Here is a 19,313-nt window from a genome sequence, read left to right as displayed (position 1 = left end):
TTTTGATAGTAAATTGTTTCAGTTTTGGGAGCTCAACTATCTTATATACTGACTACTCTGAACTTAATTTTAAATTTCAGTATTAGATATATTAAAGACCTTTCAGGGCGCCTGTGTGGCTCAGTTGGTTGTGTCCAACTTTGGCTCAGGTAATGATCTCATGGTTTGTGGGTTTGAGCCCTGCATCGGACTTTGTGTTGACAGCTCAGAGCCTGGAGCCTGCTTCAAATTCTGTCTCCCTCTCTCTCTCTGCCCCAATCCCCACTCATGCTCTCCCTCCTGCTCTGTTTCACTCTCAAAAATAAACAAACATTAAAAATATTTAAAAAAAAAATAAAGACCTTTCAATTAAGAACAAAAAAATTTTCAATAAAGATGAAAACAAACTAGGTTCTAAAAAAAAAAAAATCACTGCCTTGCTTTTATGTGGCCAGTAAAAAGGCATCTCTACAAAATATTTAATGGCGAATTATATTCTTCTTTTTCCCCCCACAGCATTCAATCTAATCAAGTCTCCGCGCCAGGAGTTTTCAAGTTATAGGACATACCTACTCCTCTGCATTCTTTCTACTCTTCTAGTTAACACTAATTTTACACTTATTTCTTAAAGCACCTTCCTTTACCATGTCAAATACATTTCTTCAATGGAAGGAAAATTAAATTATGTTCACAAAAGGAATCACTTATAGTCTAACTGTATCAATGTCACTGAGTTAGGGTTATCAGTGAGGGAAGCATGACTGCCATTCTAAGTATAAGCTTGTAACATGTGGTAAAGTTATAGTTTCTTTAATGTCACAAATCTACCTTTTCTGGTTCACACTTCTTTTGCAAAAAGTATTCTGGGACTTATAAACTAATCACTTCCTTAATTCTAAATATTTCCTCATGCCGTGATGAATGAAGATACATAAAACTGTCAAAAGAGTCTGTGAATTAATAAAGAAAAAAGGTCTGAAATCAAGTAAGCACAGAAACATACATCATCTCAAAATACATGAATGTAGAGATACAGATTCCTAGTATATATGATGGAACTGCAATTAGTCTTAAATTAATTTTTATCCCCTTGGTAAACCATACTCCACGTACAGAATTTATTTACCCAAAAGATTAAACCTAAGTAGAAAATGGACACATTCCTACAAAATGTCCTACATACACCCAATTATTAAGGGTGCAGAGTTGAAGAAACCAAGATCTCAATGAAAAGTGTATTCACTGTCTCACTAGAAAGTCATTTCTTGAGGAGTACAGTGGTTTGCACATACTGCTAAAACCCCCTCTATGGAAACTCAGTAGTCTGACCTGCTCTCTGCACAAGTGCTACTCTCCAGTCTTTTCAGTCTGACAAAGGACTCTCACATAGAGAAAGTGTTTCTCTAAGCATTTATTTTCACAGAATACAAATGCAAAGACAGGATTAAGTCTGTCCATCTCTATTACAGAGGAACTAACAACAACCAGTACAGAACAAACGCTACAGCTAGAGAAAAGGTACAGCTGCTGTCAGTGCCACAAGTTCCTCTCCTAGACTAAAAGATCAATATTATGGTCTAACAGTCCTCCTTCCAGGATGTTCCAGTACTTCCCCATGAGATTACCCCACAAACAAACCAAAACCTCCCTTCCTCTAACTGCCCGGCAAGCTAACAAAACCTGGTAGATAACTGTGAATGTGCTGTTTTTATTCCCTACTTTCATTCTTTGGTGAAGGGAGATAGAGTAGAAAGAAAAATATTACCTAATCAATGCCATTTAGACTTACTTTGGTACCCAAAAATATGTGTGACAAGGAGGAACTGTAAGTTTAGGTTACAGTAGCTAACAAAAAGGGCATACAACAGCGTTCTTGATATCATATAACCTTCTGTTCTACACATATACAACAAAGTCTTTATTACAAAGTAAGACCTAGATTATGTTAAAACTTTGCTCCTTTTTGCCTTAAACCACTACTCTCAAAGTAACATTTTATGGGACTATAATAAATAAGGTATAAAAGATGCAAATAGAGAATCATAAATTAGAAAGCCAAAAAACAGAAGAGGAAAAAAAGATGTAATACACAATGAATTGAAAATAGAACATATTATCAAAGTTTTGATTTGAATAAATCATCTATATTTAAAGTTACTTCCTCTTACATATATTTGCAAGTGACTCCTACTAGATTTTTTGGAAGAAGGCAGATATATTCACTGTTCTTTTAATCAAAAAGAAACCTGTTAACTACTCAAAACCATTCAATTACACTGTGTGTATGCTGTTTTAGCGTTTTGGCACAATAAATATAAGAAGTGAATGTCATATAAAAGGGAATAATCTTATTTTCTACATGGTATATCAGGGGAAAAGAATACTCATCACATAATCTTGAAATATATAAATCCATCATTGGCAGTTGGGAGACTTCAAAACTCCTCTAATCAGTAATTTACAAATCCAGCTGGCAGAAAATCAGTAAGAACATAGTTGAACTGAAAAAAACCCTCAATTAACTGGATCTAACTGACATATACAGACATATACAGACTACTCATCCAACAACAACAAAACAAAACACCTTCTTCTCAAACTCACATGGAACATTCATTAAGATAGACCACATTCTGGTCCATAAAACATATGTTAACAAACAGAAATCATAAAAAGTATGCTCTCAGACCACCAAAGAATTAAACTAGACATGTGTAACAGAGAAAGAGTGGGAAAATCCACAAATACTTTTAAACCACACATTAATGCATAGTCACAAAAGTCCTGGGAGAAATTTGAGATGTTTGAAGTAGATAGAAAAAAAATTCCAAAAAGTATCAACAGTTTGGGATGTAATAAAGGCAGGAATTTAGAGGAAATTTTATAGCATAGAATGTATATATAAGGAAAGGACAGATCTAAAATCAACAATCAGCTTCGATCTTAGGAAACTAGAAAAAGAGCAAATTAAATCTGAAGTAGAAGAAATAAATAGTGAAAAATTAGAGCAGAAATCAATGAAATTAAAAACAGAAAATCAAGAGAGAAAAATCAATGAATCAAAAAGGCAATTCTTTGAAAAGATCAATAAAAATCGATAAACCTCTAGCTAACTAAAATAAGTGAGAGAAAAAATATATCAGAAATGTAGAGGGGCCATCACTATTGATCCCATGGACATTAATTAGAAGGATAATAAAGGAATATTATAAATGGACTCAATACCCACAAATTTGATAACCTAGATGAAATGGACCAATTCCTTGAAAGATACCAACCACCAAAACTTACAAAAGAAAAAACAGATCAGTGAAGCAGGCCTATATTTATTTCTTCAAGAAACTGAATTAATATTACTAACCCTCCAAAACAGAAAGTATGAGGCCCAGTCCTAGCCAACTAAAATGAATTAGTTACCAGGAAACATCAAGATAACTCTATGAAAAGCTATGTAAACTTGTTGAAAGCTAGGAAAGACATAAGAATTTTAAAAAGGATAAACTGGACAGAGTTCCATTTGTGCCATTATTATTATATTGATTTTTGCAAAGCAACAATACATACACTATGGTAGCTGACTTTGTACTTAAGAAGAAACTCAAAGTAGTTATGATCTCTAGCTCCAGAGCATTTGGAGTGAATCCAGATGGATTCACTGATAAATTCCATCAAATATTTAAGGAAGAGATTACACTAATTATCTACAATTTCTTCCAGAAAATAGAGGCGGATTAAATATTTCCCAACTCATGACCTAAACATCTTAACAGACACCTCACTAAAGAAGATATACTGATGGCAAATAAGAATATGAAAAGATGCTCAATAGCATGTGTCATAAGGGGAATATAAATTAAAATAATGGGATATCACAACATACCTATTTAGAATGGCTAAAATTCAAACCACTGACATCAGATGCTGGTGAGTATGTGGAGCAACAGGAATTGTCATTCACTGTTGGTACAGTGAAAAAAGGAACTGTCACTTTGGAAAACAGTCTGGTACACTGTTACAAAACAAAACATACACTTATCATACAATCCAGCAATCATGCTTCAGGGTATTTGTCCAAATGAGTTGAAAACTTAGGTTCACACAAAATCTGCAAATAAAACAGCTTTTTATCACTAGTGTCAAAACCTGGAAGTAACTAAGATGTCTTTCAATAGGTAAAAGGATGAAAACAAACTGGTACATCTAGATAATGGGATATTAAGTCAGCACTAAAAATAAATGAGCTATCAAGCCATGAGAAGGCAGTGAGGAACCTTACATTATCTTACTTACTGAAAAGCCATTCTGAAGTCTATATACTGTGTGATGGCAACTATATGATACTCTAGAAAAGGCAAAACGACAGAAACAGGAAAAAGATCAGTGGTTACTAAGTATTCTGGTAAAGAAGGAAAAAGAGAGGCAGTTTAGGGAACTTTTAGGGCAGTAAAACTATACTGTATCATCCTATAATGGCGTATGTCATTCCACAGAATGTACAACACAAAGAATAGACCTTAAGGTGAACTGTGGACTTTGGGTGATAACAACGTACATTAGTTCACAGACTAACAAATATGCCATACCAGATGTGAATACAAGATGTGAATAATAAGAGAACTGTGTGTGTGCTGGGGGACGGAGGGGCATATGGGAACTGTCTTTCCATTCAATTATTCTGTAAACCTAAAATTGGTCCAAAAATAAAATCTATGAATTAAAAAAAAAGCAAGAGAAGGATAAGCACAAAATTCAGAGAAATGGTTACCAATCTGGGGGAGACATGAGATGAGATGAAAAAAAGACACATAGGCTGATATAACTGCATTGGTAATGCTCTGGTTCTTAAGTTGGATAGTGGGATCACAGATACTCATTATTATGCCTCATAACTTGCATATGCAATAAATATGCTTTTCAACTACTAAGTCAAATAAACAAAAATATTCTACACTGAATATACACACGTATATCTTTTAATTAGGTTGCTGACTAGAACTAGGCCGATTAATAAATTTCTTGTGAAAATGTACTACAGGTGAGCAACAAAGTATAGCACAGAAAGAACACTGGATTTGGACTGAAACCTCTGCTTGAATTTCGGTTCTGCTTTTTACTAGATTTGTAACCTTGAGCAACTGCATTTAATTGCTCCATTTCTAGTCTTTTAAACAGAAATAATAGTTTAACCACTTCAGGAGGAATAAATGATAGTATATGTAAGGCATATATAAAATAGAGACACTAAATGTACAAAATAAACGTTAATTCCCATTCCCTGATTATGTTGTGAAGATTTTGAGAGACAATACAGCTAAGAATTTAAGGGCACAGGTTAGAGCCAGAATGCCTTGACTCAAACCATAGCTCTAATCCTTACTGGTTGTAGTATGACTGCTATATGCCTCTATTTCTTAAATGGAGATGAGAGTAGCAATATTCACAATGAAGATGAAATAAAATAAATGATGTTAAGTGTTTAGAATAATACAGTGTTATTAGAAGTACAGAGTAGATAACTATTTTTCTCATAAACATGATTATTATCTTGAGTTAAGGTCACTGGAAGATTTTTACGTTTAAAGTAGCTCTTTTTAAAATTCTAGGTATGAACTAATTCTTGCAGAGATGTAAATAATTATAGGATTTTTCTCCTGTGTTTTCATACATGAAAGCATAAGTACAAAAACAATCTGTCTTGTCATATATAAGGTCTTAAACAGAAAAAAAAAATGATTAAATTAATGAAGTATTGATAGAGATAAAACAATGTTGCTATATTTAATGATTTGTGACTTCAATCTGATTAAGCCTAAATTCTTATTAAAAATAGGCTTATAACATTCAGGCAAATAATAATTTATTGACAGACACAAAAAGGCAGGATACAGCATATGGTTACATCAAATATATAGCTTCAAATAAATGGTTAGAAATCAAAGCATAGGTTGTTTGTCAAAATAAACTCTAAAACAGCCTTAAAAAAAATAAAGACAGTAAGCATGCTTGATCAATATGGTTCTCACTGAAACTAAATGGTAAAGGTTTTTCATTCCATGTATCTTAGAACACATTTACCTATTAGTTATTAGTTATGTTTCTGAGCCTGAAATTAACTCATTTATAAAATGAAAATAACCTACATCTGGTTAACATGCAAAGTTACTATAAGGTGAAATATGATACTACATAAATGAGCATTTAGAAAATCGTTCTGGTTTACATTCAAATACATCCTGGTGAGATAAGGAATGCGACAGAGTCAAGCTGTTTCTGTGTTCTATGACAGTTTAGTTCAGTGACCACTTCATACCTGTTTCCTCATCTTTAAAATGGGGAGTAATGCTGATTCTGCAAGGTTATTGTGAAGGTTAAATGAAATAATACATAAACTAGATGCAAGGGCAGAACTGAAGACCAGTGAGAAGCCTGCTCTCATATCTGGCAAAACCACACATTAACTTCCTATAAGGTTAAAAACAGGAAATGGTGAGTGTGCTAATAATAATAAGTATGTGATGCACATTACGATGTCCTGTAAAATTCAAAACATCCACAATTTTGCTTGTATTTATAACAGATTAAACTGTATTAAAGTCTTAGCAAACTAATGATAAACACTTATTTGACCAATCAAAAAATACATGAAGGCTCCACTATTCTTGGTTTAAAGAAAGAAAAAGAAAAAAGCTGTGTTACCTATTCTGATAAATCTGATCACAATTTTAACAAATTTAATCATTTCAGATGGCTACATCCCTCTGTGCTGATGTACTTTAAAAACAAAAATTTGAAATTAATCAACTTAAAAATAAAAAGACATAACAAAGTACTCTCAAACCCAGTAAAAGGTAACACCAGTGAAATAAGTTTGGTATTTTCACGAGCTTAACATTTATGGGTGACAGGTTGCTTTGGAGACATCTTCCAAAGTTATTCTTGGCTGTAAGTATTTATTTAGCTTTATTTAAATTACCCACAATTAAAGTAAAAATAAAATTAATATTCATAAGGCAACTTATAATCCTAAATTACCATAGAAAGAACTGACAACATAAGTTTCTAACAAATAATGCACATGTATTTTTACTGAAAACAACAGGAATCTCTAGTAAGGTTGAGATTTTCTCTGTACTGGAGTATCTTTTAAAGTTTCATTATTAGTTTAGCACTACTGGAAACTTTTTGGATAGCTTAAAAAAGTCTTTTCTCAAAATTATTAAAATAATAGTCTTTATACACAATATTATAAATATATGTAGTCTTTGATCCAGTCAATAAAAATTAAAGTTAATTCACTCTGGTTTTCTACTCAATTTATTTTTAAGAAAAAATTCTGAATATTTTCCTACAAAGGTCAGCTTAAATTAAAAAGTAAGGCAGCAAATAAAGATTTGATAACTTCCTGTTGATGTAAAATAGGAAAACCAAAAGACTTACAAAACAAAATTACAGTTTTTATTCATTTCCTTTTTTGAAGACATTTAGGATTAGCAGAAATAAAGGCAGTTTTCTGTAATCATACAACTTTGTATTCTATAAATATTCTTTGTATTCTATAAATATTCTTAAACTTTTAGAAATAGTATAATTTTTCAGCATGTCACCATAGTAAGACTAGTAAATATAGAAATTGAAATCATTGACTAAGATTTACCAGGGTATATTTATGATTAAGTGGTTGATGTCTTCTCCCTTTTTTCCCATACCAGAGACGAGACATTTCCTTTCCAGAGCAAATTAAGTTATATCAAATCTCATAAGGAGTGTTTTAAAAAGCATTCTTCCTCTGTTAAAGATAAATTTTCAGCACAAGAGCCCTACTACAGTGACAAAAACAGTTTGCCAGAGACAAAGATTTGATTGACAAGACAGAGAGCTAATCACTAAGTAGTATCCATTGCAAAGATAGTTCTGAGTGGAGACTGTAAAGCCAGGGAGGGAAGAGAAGGTTTCCCATGTTTAAGTTTGGTTGCACTGTACCCAAATGTGGAAGAAAAAAAAAGAAAAGGCTCAAAAGTTTAAAGACACAGAGCATGTATTTGCAAACACGAGTATACTAAGAAATACACTAAAAATATGTCATAAAAAAGTACTAAGTGCAGTTTCCAGAGCCCCTCCTAAAGTGCACAAATGATTTTAACTAACATTTTGTTTTGCTCATACAGTCACACAATTCTATTCTTTATTTACATCTAAACAATCCAATAAAATGTCATCTTTTATGTGAGCATTTTTTTAAGCAATGAGACATCCCTCTGAGAACCATCCAACCCTATAGGCATTTCATAGAATGCCTATATAAAAATGAAGCAAATCCACAAATAAATCCTATACAAACATTAAAGTGACCAGAAAATTCCTCTACCATTATGCAGTCAAATTTTAAACTGCATTTTCTAATACCTAATTTCTTGAAAAGGTATTTATATTTACTATACCTACATATCAGTGGTACACTCAATCTAACCAAAGAAGTGAACTTTTAAGATTAAATATTATGGTTATAAACTAAAACTACCTAGAGCTCAATTTTAACTAGAATATCAATGCCATAATAGTACACCTGAATATTTCTTCCATTTTAAACCAGGTCCTCTTCCCTTACATCGTGTGTTCACATAAAACTGTGTACACACAATGCCACCCTTCACACATATAGTACACACAAACACTGAACCACACCTATAGCTCAACATCTTCTTCCTCCGCATTCCATGATGTGTGTGCACAGAACACAGCACACCCCACACTAACTATCCTCCTTCCCTCTCACACCAGCTATTCCCATCTCCCCAACCAGCCCAACTACACTTACCCTAACATCTCTCTCCCACAGTCCCCTAGAGGTACTGTAACTATCTCCACACTCACCATACTACACACAGTCTCATTACACATACAGTGCACCATGGTCCTGCCTCCCCTCATATGGCACACCCCCCATACACACCAACAACATGATCTGGCAGTACTGGGCTGCCATTTTGAAAACCTATCATCATTTACAGACAAATTTTCTGAAATTAAAAACACTATATATGTACCGAAATGTAGTTTAAATACAGAATACACACCCCAAGCATAGGATAGCTTATTTTGCTGGTTATCTTGTCAACATCCACCAGTACAGCTTCTTCCTAATACAGTTTTGATTTTGCTCAAGTATCTTTTTAGCCATGTCTCTGAGAAGGTTTGCTCCATATCTGGACAGGATGGATCCTTATAGATCTAAACCAGTGGCTCTCAAATTTTAGCTTGCCTCACAATCATTGATATGAAACATTTGTTAAACAATGCCAGGTTCCAAAACTAGTTTCTGATTAAGCAAACTAGAGTGGGCTCTGAGAATGGGCTGCTAATGGTCTGGGGACCATACCTTAATAAGAAAAACTAAACCACAATGAAATGTCACCTCACACCTGTTAGAATGGCTATTATCAAGAAGAAATAACAAGTGTTGGTGAGGATGTAGAGAAAAGGGAATCCCTGTGTAATACTGGTAGAAATGTAAACTTGTACAACCATTATGAAAAACAGTATGGAGATTCCTCAAAAAATTAAAAAAGTATCATATGATTCAGAAATCTTACTCCTGAGTATTTTTCCAAAGAAAACAAAAACATAAATTCAAAAATATATATTCACCTCTGTGTTCACTGCATCATTATTTACAATAGCCAAGATATGGAAACAACCTAAGTGTCTAATAATGGATGAATGGATAAAGGTGATGTGGTATATATAATATACAATGTTATACTATTCGGCTGTAAAAAAAAGAATGAATCTTCCCATATACAACAACATGGATAGACCTTGAGAGCATTATGCTAAGTGAATTAAGTCAGACAGAGAAAGACAGATACTGTAGGATCTCATTTATATGTGGAATTTAAAACAACAATAAAAACCAAGTTTACATATTAACAGACAGGTGGTTGCCAGAGGCAAGGAGTTGGATGGAGGCAGGCAAAATGGGTGAAGGGGGTCAAAAGGTGTAAGCTTTCAGTTCTAAAATAAATCATGAGGATGTAACATACATGGTGACTAGTTAGTAATATTGTATTGCATATTTGAAAGTTGCTAAGAAACTATGTCTTGAAGTCCCCATCACAAGAAAAAAAATTTTAACACAATAAGGTGACAAATGCTAATGTTACACTTGTGATCATTTTGCATTACATACAAATGTCAAATCATTATGTTGTATACCTGAAACTAATATACTATATGTCAATTATATGTCAATAAAAAAACTGATTTAAGCTATTTGAGTGTTTTTCAGTGTCTTGAAACCAAATATTTTCTAATAAAAACATATCTAGCAGACATAAATGGAGCTCAGTAAATCTCTTTCTTGTCCTTTTTTTCAGTGTTTAGAAAACATACGAGGTCACTTAAATACTTCTAGATATCCCAGAGATTGAAGGAGATTTTACTTTACCATTAGTGTAAAATGACAGACTACAAAATGAAGTGCTTTTAAGAATATGACAAGTTTAAATGTTGAATATAATTCATAATTCAACCTGTTATAATTCAGATATTCAACTTAATAATCTTTTTTCCTTGGGGCACCTGGGTGGCTCAGTTGGTTAAGCGTCTGACTTCGGCACAGGTCATGATCTCACTGGTGATGAGTTCGAGCTCAGCACTGGGCTCTGTGCTGACAGCTCACAGCCTGGAGCCTGCCTTGGATTCTGTGTTTCCTTCTCATTCTGCCCCTCCCTCACTCATGCTCTGTCTTTCTCAAAAATGAAATAAACATTAAAAAAAATTTAAATAATAATCTTTTTTTCCTCTACTTTCTTTATTGGTGTTGAAATTATATCTTATTTCCTCTGAGTTGGGAGTGGTATACCAGAAACAATTATATGAAATATACTGTACTCAATATTTAAGGTAATATAAGTAATTTTAATATTCAAAATCATAAATTAGTCTGTCATTTATCCATCCTGTCTCAACACCCATATTAAATAAAATTTTGCATTTTTAATGGAAATTTTATAACCCATAACTTTTGGTTAGTTACTAAGGGAGAATATTAACAAAAAGCAAAACAGCTCAAACTTTGCTGAGGTAGATAACATCCTAAGCTAACATTTTTGTTAGTCAAAACAGACAATATTAGACATGATTGATGAGTGTCAAATGCTACTGTGAGAAAATTTATATAGTCTAGTACTGGAGATCTGCTCTATAGCATAGTGCTTACAATAACACTGTATTGTATACTTGAAAATCTAAGAGCGTAGATTTTATGTTGTGTTCTTATTACAAAATAATAATAATAATAATAATAATAATAAAGAGGGTAGGAAAAAACTCTTAGAGATGATGGATATATTTATGGTACAGACTGTGGTGCTGGTTTTTATGGATACTTATGGATGTATAAGTCTCCAAACTTATCAAGCTGTACATATTAAATATGCACAGCTTTTTTTTTTTTTTTTTTTAATTTTTTTTTTTTCAACGTTTTTTTTTATTTTTTTATTTTTGGGACAGAGAGAGACTGAGCATGAACGGGGGAGGGGCAGAGAGAGAGGGAGACACAGAATCAGAAACAGGCTCCGGGCTCCGAGCCATCAGCCCAGAGCCTGACGCGGGGCTCGAACTCACAGACCGCGAGATCGTGACCTGGCTGAAGTCGGACGCTTAACCGACTGCGCCACCCAGGCGCCCCTAAATATGCACAGCTTTTTGTAGGTCAATCCTACCTCAATGAAATGGTTTAAAAAAAAACTTCATGTAGTAATATTATTGAAGAAAATTTATATTAACTCATAAATTCTGTTTTAATCTAGAAAATAATACTTTAAGAACTTAATTGTCTGCAATAGATATCACATTGACAGTCCCCCAAATTCTAATTGCTTTTAATGCTTTTGATTTCTACCTTTTTGTCAGACATTTTAAATTACTTTTGGAGTTATGGTTTGTAATATTATGTGATTTGATCAACATAAAAAGTATATTTTTCTTTAATTGCCTTTATCTAAGACAAGCGACCTCTCTATTTAATGACTTAGACACAGAGAGTACTTTCACTTTGAATAAAATCAGCTCTGTATGGATTTTGCTGGCTAGGCAGAGGAGTGGTTAAGAAAGTTTGTTTCATTTTATATATTGCCTCAATTTTAATTTTGGCATTACGTGTGCTTCAATTAAAAAAAATATCTTTCTGTTTAGGGCACCTGGGTGGCTCAGTATGTAGGTTAAGCGTTCAACTCTTGATTTCAGCTCAGGTCATGATCTCATGGCTTGTGGAATTGAGTCCTGCACTAGACTCTCTGCTGGCAGCATGGAGACTGCTTGGATCCTCTCTCTCCCTCTTACTCTGTTCCTCCCTGCTTATGCTTTCTCTCTCTCTCTCATCAAAGATACATATTTAAAAAAATCCTTTAAAAAATCCTTCTGCTTAATAAAGTATTGGAATACTCATTATCTGACAACTTAAGAGAGAAAATATTAACCAAACAATTTAAGTCATCTCAGAAACCAAAAACTGAATGAAATATATTTTTATCAATACTTTGGCAAGGGTGAGAAATGAGGACTAAACCAAAGCATATTGTTCTAATACTAATCATTACTTAAAAAAATTTTTTTTCTGAATACTTTTTATTTTTTAAATTTACATCCAAATTAGTTAGCATATAGTGCAACAATGATTTCAGGAGTAGATTCCTTAATGCCCCTTACCCATTTAGCCCATCTGCCCTCCCACAACCCCTCCAGTAACCCTCAGTTTGTTCTCCATATTTAAGAGTCTCTATGTTTTTTCCTCCCCCGTTTTTATATTATTTTTGTTTCCCTTCCCTTATGTTCATCTGTTTTGTCTCTTGAAGTCCTCATATGAGTGAAGTCATATATTCGTCTTTCTCTGACTAATTTCGCTTAGCATAATACCTTCCAGTTCCATCCACATAGTTGTAAATGGCAAGATTTCATTCTTTTTGATTGCCAAGTAATACTCCATTGTGTGTGTGTGTGTGTGTGTGTGTGTGTGTGTGTGTGTGTATACGTATACCCCACATCTTCTGTATCCATTCATCCACTGATGGACATTGGGCTCTTTCCATACTTTGGCTATTGTTGATAGTGCTGCTATAAACACTGGGGTGCATGTGTCCCTTCAAAACAGCACACCTGTATCCCTTGGATAAATACCTAGTAGTGCCAACTGCTGGGTTGTAGGGTAGTTCGATTTTTAATTTTTTGAGAAGCCTCCATACTGTTTTCCAGAGTGGCTGCACCAGCTTGCATTCCCACCAACAACGCAAAAGAGAGCCTCTTTCTCCGCATCCTCACCAACATGTTGTTGCCTGAGTTATCGATGTTAGCCATTCTGACAGGTGTAAGGTGGTATCTCACGGTATTTGTATTTCCCTGATGATGAATCATGTTGAGCATTTTTTCATGTGTCGGTTGGCCATCTGGATTTATTTGGAGAAGTGTCTATTCATGTCTTTTGCCCATTTCTGCACTGGATTATTTGTTTTTTGGGTGTTGAGTTTGATAAGTTCTTTACAGATTTTGGATACCAACCCTTTATCTGATATGTTGTTTCCAAATACCTTCTCCCATTCTGTCGGTTGCCTTTTAGTTTTGCTGATTGTTTCCTTTGCTGTGCAGAAGCTTTTTATTTTGATGAGGTTCCAGTAGTTCATTTTTGCTTTTGTTTCCCTTGCCTCTGGAGACGTGTTGAGTCGGGAGTTGCTGTAACCAAAATCAAAGAGGTTTCTGCCTGCTTTCTCCTCGCGGATTTTGATGGCTTCCTGTCTTACATTGAGGTCTTTCATCCATTTTGAGTTTATTTTTGTGTATGGTGTAAGAAAGTGGTCCAGGTTCATTCTTCTGCATGTCGCTGTCCAGTTTTCCCAGCACCACTTGCTGAAGAGACTGTCTTTATTCCATTGGATATTCTTTCCTGCTTTGTCAAAGATTACTTGGCCATACATTTGTGGGTCCATTTCCGGGTTCTCTATCCTGTTCCATTGATCTGAGTGTCTGTTCTTGTGCCAGTACCATACTGCCTTGATGATTACAGCTTTGTAGTATAGCTTGAAGTCTGGGATTGTGATGCCTCCTGCTTTGGTTTCCTTTTCAAGAGTGCTTTGGCTATTCACGGTCTTTTCTGGTTCCATACAAATTTTAGGATTATTTGTTCTAGAGCTCTGTGAAGAATGCTGGTGTTATTTTGATAGGCATTGGATTGAATATGTAGATTACTTTGGGTAGTATCGACATTTTAACAGTATTTGTTCTTCCTATCCAGGAGCATGGAATCTTTTTCCATTTTTTTTGTGTCTTCAATTTCTTTCATAAGCTTTCTATAGTTTTCAGTGTATAGATTTTTCACCTCTTTGGTTAGATTTATTCTTAGGCATTTTATGGGTTTTGGTGCAATTGTAAATGGGATCGATTTAATCATTACTATTTTAAAAATGAAAAACACTATTATGCCATATAATCTTTTGGCACATAATACTAGTGAACTCATATTTTAAAATTTAATCAACAAGTATAAACCTGGGAGGTAAACTTCTAAATAAATCGATTAAAGTTAATATAATAAAGTCAATTACTTAATTGTTTTTATCATTCTAGGGGCAATCGATGTTTTAGTTAGTAGGTCTGGAGTATGAAAGATACTGAAGTAGAAGTGGTATAAAATTAACTTTGGAGATGAAAAATGGAAAAATTTTTGCCAGCTTTTATCCTAAAAAGAGTGAAAGTCAACCCAAAAGAAGTGGGACAAAAAAGCAATGTAGCTTAAAAAGCTCCACTTTTGAGACCTGTGTCATCAAAGCAGCAAGACTGGCATACCCAACACGTGACACTTTGAACCCAAAACTTTCGGAGGATTCTAAATGAGAGTCTCTTGAAGTTGGTACTTGGGGTTGAGGTAATACCACCTGAAGGGTGCAGTCATGAGCCATGTGGTACTTGGTGACAGAATAAAATTGACTTACATTACTGTAGTATCACTTTCATTTCATGGTAAGAAATTTTAAAAATTCCACTTATAATACAACAGATAAATTTAAAAGATGAATGCAAAATTCACATGAGTCTTAAAGACAGGCTTCAAAGGTATTTTAAGCTTATCAGGGTAGCCACTGCATTAGACTATACTATTAGATTCTTGGGCACTTGTCAAGTACATCAAACTTCAAAAGGTATTTGATGGACAAGTTCAAGAGGTGGTGATGAATGACTCACAGCCTGGTATGTTTTTTGGTTTCCCTCTCCTTGTAGTGCCTCTAAGTACACAATATGATAAAAATCTTTTGGTGTATAAAGGGAGCTATGCCTGAAGTAATTCTGCCTGACTGTTATTGATAAAACAAACAAACAAACAAAACAAAGAAACAATATGCTTTTAAAAATCAAGGCATAAAATAATTAAACCATTCTCCATAGTGAACCAAATTTATGTTTTAGGTATGCAGATGCAACACACAAAGTAAGAGGAATTTTTTGAAAAATATTTTATACAATGGAACTTCCATGACAGGAACATGAAAATTAAATTACAGTATGGTCAATGTAGTGTGAAAGAATGTTCCACAGTCTTAGCATTGCATATGTTTAACACAACATGTGAAGTGATGACATGGGATAGCAGAGTGGTTTTTCCCCTTTTATTGTACAATGTCATCACCTAAGGAGCTGTACAGAATACGGACTTTGACTTGGTCTGAGGTGACCCTGAGGCAGTAAGTTTTGAAAGCTCCCCCAAATGATTAAAAGTTTCTGCCAAGACTGAGAATTTGGTATGGTGAAAAGGACTATAGGCTCTGAATTACCGATTAACTATTATGATTTGCTACAAAGAGGATTTGGGCTAAGTAAGAAACAAGTTTAGAGAAATTATCTGTAAAATAAAGATGACAGTCTATGATTAGATGGGTTGCTCTAGATCTAAGACAGAATAACATTTTGATAACACTGTGGGGAAGCTATCAGCAAAATCTAGACTGTAGGACATCCTAGAGAAAAAAAAAACTGATTTCTTAAAAATGAAAATTACAAGGAAAAAAACAAAGCACAGCAAAGAAATAGAGAATCTACATTTACAGAGACTTAGGAGACATTTTAACTGACTGAAACATTTGGAGCTTAGTTGCATCCTGATTCAAAGAACAAATCATAAAAATACATTCATGTTACATATATTTTAAACATACTTATGACATTTGAAGAAATGTGAACTGGGGAAAAGGAAGGATCATAGAATAAGTCGATAAAGCACAGTGAGTGGTATATGCAACTTCATTATACTATTTATCTCTATTTTTGTTTGTTTATCAAATCAAGGCACTATCATCAGTAAATAGTGCCAATAGGCATCTTTCCCCACCTTTATCTTAAGACCTTCCAATACTTTGTTGAAATGTCATTAGAATACTTCCCTTGTCACGCTGTGTCACTTTTTCTCTCTCAAAAATAAACAAACATTAGGGGCGCCTGGGTGGCTCAGTCAGTTAAGCATCCAACTTCAGCTCAGGTCATGATCTCACAGTTTGTGGGTTCGAGCCCTGCATCAGGCTCTGTGCTGACAGCCTGCTCAGAGCCTGCAGCCTGCTCCAGATTCTGTGTCTCCTTCTCTCTCTCTGCCCTTCCCCCCACTCACGTGCACATTCTCTCTCTCTCAAATATACATAAACGTAAATATTAAATTTTTTTTAAAAAGACCTTAATTTAAGAACATTAGAAATTGAAAAACAAATAGGACTTTCAATGTGCATATTTCAGAACTGAATTTATTTCATATATTATAGAATTTTTCTTGGTATCTTAAGTGCACATTTTAGTAATTTGGGGTGCCATAGTTTGGATTAAATTTTAACACATTTGAGAGTAATGATGAAGGTAATGTTGAATCTATAAAGAGTTAATAAACAGTGGAGACACCAGGGAAAATAATCCTGGAAGATTAAAGAATAAATATTTTCAGATTATCATAGTATATAGAGAACATTTGTTGCTGACGTGCATCAGAAGAACAAAAACAAATGGATTACACTTATAGAGATATGTTTCTTTAAACTCACTATTAAGAAAGAACTTTCTAACAGAGTTCTCCTAAAATGAAAAGTACTGCCCTTTGAGGTGATAAACTCTACCACAGAATTATGTTAAAGCAGAACAAAGAACAGTGTAAAATAGGAGAGGCTGAACTGCCAGTTAATTCTAACTTCCAGCATCTATAAATTTATGACCGATTTACTACAACTGGCATAAGAACTTATTTTAGGATGTAGACTATCATGAAAAATGAGCAAAACTTTTATATCCTATTTTAATCTATGCCCAAATTTATTCCTTAATCCAATAAACAGTAATATAAAAATAATATTGAGAATGAATTATATGCTTGCATTGTTTTTAGCTCTGAGAATACAGTCATGTATGAAGCTGACAAAATCCTGCCCTCACAGCACTCACAATGGGAGAGGGACAGGACTCACACAGAAGAGAAGTTGGAGCAGAGTAAGTTAATCATATGCAAAAGTTTTCCCAATGTATAAATAAAAAAAAAGCAATATGCGATTATAAATTTTCTAGTAAATCCATTTAAAAAAAGTTAAAATAACTGTTTTTTACTTAACTCAATATATCTAAAATACTGTCATTTCAACATAATCAATATAAAAATTAATGATATTTTACATTTTTCTTTTAATTCTAGATCTTTAAAATCCAGTATATAGTTTGTATTTACAGGGAACATGTTAATTCATACTAGCCACATTCCAAAAGTGCTGAATAGCTACATGTGGGCAGTAACTATTGTATCTATAGGAATTCGTATGTTCTGCACTACAGCACCCCTCAAGTCAGACATTAAATTTTCACAGGAAATACCTAATGGTGTTTAGATTTAGATTTATTTAGATTTCATAAGACTTACAGTGGAAAATTCATTTATCCTAGTTATTCCAAAAGTATTAAAAACTTATCCAATAGCTGAATCAAGTATCCACGTTAAAATTTAACTAAAATTAAGAAAAATTAAAAATTCAATCCCTTAGTTGCATTAGCCACATTTCAAGTACAAAATAGCCACATAGTAAACATGTGGCTACCAGACTAGACAGTACAGGACTGTTCCTAGACAACACAGCAAAAAGTTTCTAAAATTAATTTTTTTCTCTGCCATTTACTTTTTATTTGAATTAATTCTTGTTGAAAACAAGTGAGGAGACATTTATTTCTTCTTTAGAAATTTCAACTTGCAGAATCTGCCACAAGAACTGAGGCAATTCCTTTGAATCAAAATAGTTAATAATCAAATAATCAACCAGACAGTCTATCACTTCCAAGGTTAAGTGCTCCAACTCCAATGGAGAAAAGTCCATCACCTGATTGAAAATATTGCCACCCACCTTGCCACTCAAGTTAGAAACTTCAAAGTTATCTAGATGTCATTAAATACTGTCTTAATACCTAGGTAATAATACCTGCTTTAAAAACTTAATTTCATCACCTTCCACTCCACCTTCAACTGTTGCTACCATAGTACAAGTACCCATCTTTGATCTTCTATTTTAAAAGCTTCCTAAAACGAATTTTAAATACACAGAGACTATTTACGTATGTCAACACCCATGTAACTAAGCTTCACCCAGAATAAATACAGAATATTTCCAGTACTCTATAAAAGTTCCTTCTTGTCCCTAGTGACTCTCTCAACCCCCAGAAACCGGCAGTTTGATGGACTTTTGATTAGTTCTGCCTTGTTGAACTTCATGTAAATATAATTATATAGTATATACTCTTTTATGCCTGGCTTGATTTCTTTAATTAAACACATTATCTATGAGATTCATCCATGTTGTTGCCTATGCAAGCAGATCTTTTTTATTGCTATGTTATTTGGAATTTCATGAATTTTCCAAAATTTATTTATCCATTCTCCTGATAGGAGGCATTCAGGTTGTTTCCAGTTTGGGGCCTACTGTGAATAAAGCTGGTATGAAGATTAATAATGTTAGTTAAAGTATTAAAGAACCCAAAATAAATGTTCAATATATGTTACTTCTTTCCCTCCATAATATTGGAGTTACAGTACAAATTGATGCTGAACAGACTACACAAAATGAACTTAATTCAAAATCAGGTTCACATTTTAAATGAAAGACTTGCCATGTATACCTTTAATCATTATACATGTTAAGTACATGCACCATAAATTCATATCACATAAACCACAAACATTAACACCAAATGGATAACAAAATTTAATCCCACATAGTATCACATTTTAGCATCTGCTCTATATTTTCTAATGCATCAAGAAGACATTAATCCAAGCAACC

The 19,313-nt window shown here is 33.7% G+C and overlaps 1 protein-coding gene across 14 annotated transcripts in view; it reads right to left on the bottom strand.

The window, feature by feature from the left end:
- OXR1 (oxidation resistance 1) overlaps positions 1 to 19,313 on the bottom strand; it is a 445,487-nt gene that overhangs the window by 13,268 nt on the left and 412,906 nt on the right. Inside the window, exon 1 of one of the 14 annotated variants that reach the window (XM_058698830.1) lies at positions 7,634 to 7,920. The exons of 12 other annotated variants lie outside the window; for them this stretch is intronic. In XM_058698830.1, coding sequence (XP_058554813.1) covers positions 7,634 to 7,699 — 66 coding nt within the window. In that variant the 5' untranslated portion in view covers positions 7,700 to 7,920. Of the gene's footprint in view, positions 1 to 7,633; positions 7,921 to 19,313 lie in introns of those variants that run through there. One more of the 14 variants, XM_058698831.1, reaches the window with a different exon arrangement.

Source organism: Neofelis nebulosa, chromosome 14 (genome assembly GCF_028018385.1).
Source record: "Neofelis nebulosa isolate mNeoNeb1 chromosome 14, mNeoNeb1.pri, whole genome shotgun sequence".
Taxonomy (NCBI): Eukaryota; Metazoa; Chordata; class Mammalia; order Carnivora; family Felidae; genus Neofelis; species Neofelis nebulosa.
This window is presented reverse-complemented; position numbering and strand designations above follow the sequence as displayed.